General features: G+C 31.6%; 1 protein-coding gene across 1 annotated transcript in view; it reads left to right on the top strand.

The window, feature by feature from the left end:
- The window catches only part of LOC119816241 (aldo-keto reductase family 1 member C13-like), a 28,130-nt gene extending 25,042 nt beyond the window's left edge, over positions 1-3,088 (top strand). The window contains exons 9-10 of the mRNA XM_038332706.2: positions 754-836; positions 2,836-3,088. Coding sequence (XP_038188634.1) covers positions 754-836; positions 2,836-2,878 — 126 coding nt within the window. The 3' untranslated portion in view covers positions 2,879-3,088. The remainder of the gene's footprint in view (positions 1-753; positions 837-2,835) is intronic.
- Positions 3,089-6,000: the final 2,912 nt, after the last annotated feature.

The raw sequence follows: 6,000 nt of genomic DNA on the forward strand, positions 1-6,000 counted from the left end.
TTAAAGTTTGTAATCTAAAGATAGAATCCCATTTTCGGTGAACTTAAAGATCTAGCACAGTCTTTTTCTTACTTAGGAAGGAGCTGTTGCCAAAGTGAACAGGTAGCTGCTTCTTGTTGTATAATGGGAATGTGCTTTGGACATGGGGGTCAGTGTTTATTATGACATTTTGTCATTCCCCAAATGGTTCTATTCCATTCTAGAAGTCTAAAGTATGTAATTTAAAATCCTTAATAAAATTAGATCTAATTTTATAAAAAAGATTTGAACAATTAGCAAAAATTATTTTGAAGTTAAAATTTTAGAATTTGGCTAAATCTTTATATACATTATGTTGAAAAGAGCAATTGTTTACATTTTAATGATTTATTGATAGATTATAAAATGTAACTCTCCATGCAAATCGCTGTGTGTTTGATGTATTTCAAAATTTTTCACTAGATTTCTTGGTAACTCTTTACGTGGTGCTGTGGTCTTTAATATGATGTTAAATGCGTTGTTTTTGTTTAATTGTTTCTTTGTTTTTGTTTTTTTTCTCAAAACGACTATGAAATTTCCTCTTGTCTATAGCATTGTGCAATTTTAATATATCTCAAAAACAGTTTTCTTTAATTATTGCTTGGTATTTAATAACCATGAACGCTTTAATAAACAATGTTCAACATTTTTAGGAGCATACATACTAATCACATTGCTTTTGAGTCATAAACTCTGATTCATTCAAATGCTTAAAACTCTTTTATTTTTTTGAAGGTTTTTGAATTCCAGTTGTCTCCTGAGGATATGAAAACCCTAGATGGCCTGAATAAAAATTTTCGATATCTTCCAGTTGAGTTGTAAGTAACCTCATCTCAGTTAATTTTATGTCCAAGTCTCTCCCTCCCTCTACCATCCATGATGTCCCAGACACTAACTGCCCTATTTGTCTTTAGCAACTCTCCCATGGAGATAATTAATACAACATTTGTTTCTGAGTTTTGAAAACATGAATTTGTCATTTCAAAATATGGAGAAGGTTTTGAATTCATGCTTAAAAGTAAGAAAAGAACCTTTAGAGGAAAGCACTGTTACATGGGAAGATAAATAACCAACTAACGATCTTAATTTTCTTTCCTGCTCTATGGTTACAAAATTTGATATGAGAAATAGGTTATAAATTAGAAAGACTACATAGGTACTTCTAGGTTCATAGTCATCTATCTATCATCTATCTATCTCTCTTCTATCTATCATCTATCTATCTATCTATCTATCATCTATCTATCTTCTATATCTTCTGTTTGTTAGAATTTTAATTCTTAATATTAATAAATATATGATAGTGTTAGAAGGAGGATTATAAAATCTACAATACTGTGTAAATTGGTATATATGTTAGCATTATTAAGATTTTTGTTACTATATAGGAGAATAAAGTCAATGAAAATATACAACTCAATCAGTGAGTCATTGTTGTAAATAATGAATAGTTTTTTTCACACTTTAACAATTATTTTTAATAAATGCATATTTTCAAAAGTTATTTATATAGAGAGGTCTACAAATTATACTGTATGCTCCTTTGATATAGGAGACTATCTTATTAATTTCCTAACTGAATCAAATGCATTACTTTTTAATTGATGGGCAGTGAGTGAATAATTAATGAATTACTAATAATTAAATGAAAGTAGAAGTAGTAGACATAAATGATATTTTAAGGCATATTAACATATTTTTGTGTTGTTCAATGTGCAGAGTTACCTTGAACTAAAGATGACTTATAATTTTCTCCTTTCTCAGGAGACTGAGTTGGGAAGGATTTTTGACTCTTCATTGATTGATGCATAGATGAAGCTAAAGGAGATAAATGTTAATGAACACATGTCTTTGCATGTTCTGTTCTAGCTTAAGGGACATAATTAGAAAATAATTTATAAATTATATTTTAGAAACATTTCTTATATATGTTTGTAAATGAAGGTAAGAATATCACTTTCTGCAACTGATCAGGGAATAAAATGATTAACTTTTACCATGATGGTAGCTTACTAGATGTCACATTTTACATTGTAGAAATGGATCTAACAGTGTGTGCTTTTTTATGTTTTGTTGACCAGACTGTATAACAATTTTCTGAGAAATATTGAAGTTGGGGGGGCTGGCAGTCACACCATGGTCTATCCAAGACGTATTAACTAGCTTTTTGGAGTCCATTCCCTATGGTGGGATACCTTGCTCAGCCTAGATAAGGGGGCTGGGGGGAGGGACTTGGTCCTGTCTCAGGTAGATATGCCAGACCTTGTTGACTCCATAAGTAAGGCCTTAAACCCTCTGAGGAATAGATGGGAAATGGCAATGGGGGTAGGTAGAGAGGCAGGAGAAGGGAAAAGAGTGGAGAAAGAACTGGAATTGGTTTGTAAATGAATTGTAAAAGTTGTAAGAAAAATTAAGAAAAAAGAAGAAAATTAAAAAATATGAATTTATAAACAAAAATTAAGCAACAGAGGCAATAAAGAAAGCAAGAGAAGAAAAATACTTGAAACTGAGATTTGAGTATCATTGCCAAAATTGTAATTTCTTACATGTAAGGTTTTTTTTTGCTAGTTTGTTTTTGTTTTGAGAGAACATGAAGATTTGGGTATGTTTCAAATAACATGCAACTAAAAATAAAATGTTTTGTTCTTTGTAATAAAGAAATGAATCTCAACAACAATGAAAAAGAATATCACCTTCTGCAGCTAATCAGGGAATAAAACAATTAACTTTCTCCTCAATAGTGACTTCTTAAATGTCACAGTTTAGACTGTAATTATGGATCAAACAGTGAATGTTTGCTTTTATTTCCTATTTCAGTTTGGCTGCCCACCCTGAATATCCATTTTTGGAGGAATATTAACATGGGGACCTAGTCATGACTGCCTGAAGTCACTGTGTGCAGTGGTGTTGGTGATGTGACTCAGATGCTGTTTGGTGGATGCCTCATTTCTGGTCAACCTAAACTGCTTAGCAACTCTCACATTCAACTGAAGCTCCAACTAATGGTCTTGAAAGAAAGGGATTTAATTTTATTACGCCTCAAAATAAACATAACATTTTCTCCTCAAAAGATATGTTTGTTTGTTTTTAAATGAGTCATTATGACACAAATCTGGTTTTGTTGTAAGTATGTGACTGGTGTTTGGAGATGATGATTTCCTTTTTATAAACCTTTCAGACTTGGGGTAGGTGGTTTTTCCAGACCAGAGAATGATGCTTAGCAGTTGTCTATGAGTTAAAGGTCCTCTAGCCATGAGTCAACAAGAAAACCCTGCACACTTTCTGTGATTCTCAATCAGGAACATGAGACACACATAGTAAGGCTGACCAACTATTCCCAGGCTCTCTCTAGTTGCTTAACATTAGAGTCTCTGAACTGGAGGGTGAAGCATTTCTGAAATAGGTTAGGCTAAAGAGGGGGCATGAGAACCAGCCTAGTAGGACCTTTAAAAGTCAGGATGGGAGACTTCAGTTGATCATAGTTTTACCTAGCAATAATGCCAAGGTTGTTTTTTTCAGAACTTTTCGCTTTTCTTTCTTTTTTTGATATAATCACATCTTGAAAACAAAGAGATTTTCAGAAATTTAATCCATTGACATGCCAGAGAGCTATTCCTAACATTATTTTTAAAAATAAAAACAGAACCAACTTTAATTTTAATAAATTTAGAAATACTTATAAGAATTGTGATGCATTGATCAATGTGATTTATGAATACCTGAAAATTTAGTGTGTAAAAATGTCAACACCATGTTGGAGTAGCAAACATCAAGTTTTCCCATGGAAACATCAGAAATGCCATGTAACCTAGGCTAACTGACATATAGGCTCTCCTAAGGGGTCAGCTATCTACAGAAACCAAGTAAAGAGGCAACAATTAGTAACAACAGGATCCTCAAATAGGTAGTTTTACTGTGTTTTATATCTAACACTGGGAAGAACTGCCTGCCTGGTACCATGTTGTCTTGGCATGTAGGTGGCATCAGCAGTTACCATTTAATTTTTAATTCAAAACTGTTGTAGCAACTGATCATATAGGTCCCAATATACAAATATGTAATTTTTATTTCATACTTCCATTCTCACATGAAGCCTAAATTTATAAATAGCAGTTGCTAGCAAGTTCCCCACAGAATCTTTATGCACATAAAAGATAAATATGATTTTCTTTTCATTTGATCAACTGATTAAATGATGACAAACAGCCTTTTCTCAATGCTTAGAAAGTTGACCTTAATTTAATATTTTAGTGCTTTTTAATATATAATTAATATACCATAACCCTTTCCATATTCATTCTTTTTTCTATTTAATTTGTATTTTTTTTTGAAAATTTTTTATTCTGTATAAAGTGTGTTTGTCTGCATGTATGTCTGTGTACCACATGAATGTCTGGTGCTTAGGGAGATCAGAAGACAGTGTTCGTCCTCTATAACTGGAATTACAGAGTGTTGTGAATCATCATCATGTGTGTACTAGGAATTTAACACAAGTCCTCTGAAAAAGAAGCAATGACTCTGAAACTCTGGGCCATCTCTCCAGCCCCTGTTACTCAATATTTTGTTTTTCATTTAGATTCACAGGGGCATTTAATCTCCTTATGGAATTGCAAATGCTCAGAAATTCTAGGTGTTTTGGGAAGTGTGGAAAAAAATGTAGTGGCAGATGTGTCAAAGACAAATTTTTACCTTCAATTGCAGTTGAAAATAAGTTGGAAACAAAGGCTCTACATATGACCAAAACATAAAATAAAATATTATTTTGTAATAAAATAAAAAATTATAAATAACAGATGATAGAGAAAAATTATCAGAATCTACTCACCTGTTACTGAGTTCATGATTTAAATTAATCTGAACACTTAGACTTACATGGGAACTGATCACTTTTAGTACATGGAACACATTTTTACAATAGATAAATTCAATAGCTTGATAAAACATGAGAAATAATGTTTAATGACCAGATGACCACCTTGATCTTTGAAGCACTAAATTTATTCTTTGACATCTGTCAAAACAGATCAATGTGGAAATAATAAAATTGTGATTGGTCACAACAAAAGAGAGAGCTGGCCTTCACACTTAAATGGGTTTACGGATGGAGTTTTTTGTATATAATATATATATTTATATACAACATATATATGTATATAATATAATAAAATGATAGCCATGTACATAGAAATAATTGCTGTCCTATTAGTTCCTAGATATTAAAAAATTTACCCCATAAATTAGTTCATAGATATTAAAAACTTCACCCATAATTTCAGTTCAGATGTGTCACAGTTTTAGGCACAAAGGAAGACCTAAGAGTTTATAGTATAAGATTATGAGAATTTTGATAATTTATACAAACTCTTTATATAATAAAGATCTTTAATTATAGGCATAACAGTTTTGTGCTGTAGTCTCATTTAAATTTTATTTAAATTTGCTTCCAATTTTTTCCCATATTCCAAAGTCTAAAAAGATGAGCATTTACCAATGTAGATTGTGAGTAGGATGCAGTATGACCTTGATATTGCTGTCCATGGAGCGCAGTAGTTCTTTTTCTGTGCCCAGGGCCTTCAAACAGATGTGTGGGTATACAGTATAATGTCTACATATATCAACTGGGTGCCAGGATTTAAAACAAAAATATTCAAATCACCAGAGAGATTGATAATTAAGGCAGTTTACTGGGGTCCATCCAAAGAGTATTTAGACATTATCATAATCTACATTTAGATTTCTGAGAGGAGGTTAGAGAAGTTTAAAAAGAACAGGAATGTAGTAAAATAGACAAAAGGACACTGAGTTTGTGGTATTGAGTAAGTGAAGTTGAAATAAAGTTAAAAATGTTAGTTTCTGCTTGTGATATTCCATTCTATTCCCATATAAGATATAGCTTTATCTTTTAAAAACATATATATATATATATATATATATTTATATATATATATTTCCCCTTTGTTTTCTCCAAGCCTTCTATATACC

The sequence above is a fragment of the Arvicola amphibius genome, chromosome 6 (assembly GCF_903992535.2).
Source record: "Arvicola amphibius chromosome 6, mArvAmp1.2, whole genome shotgun sequence".
NCBI classification, from domain to species: domain Eukaryota; kingdom Metazoa; phylum Chordata; class Mammalia; order Rodentia; family Cricetidae; genus Arvicola; species Arvicola amphibius.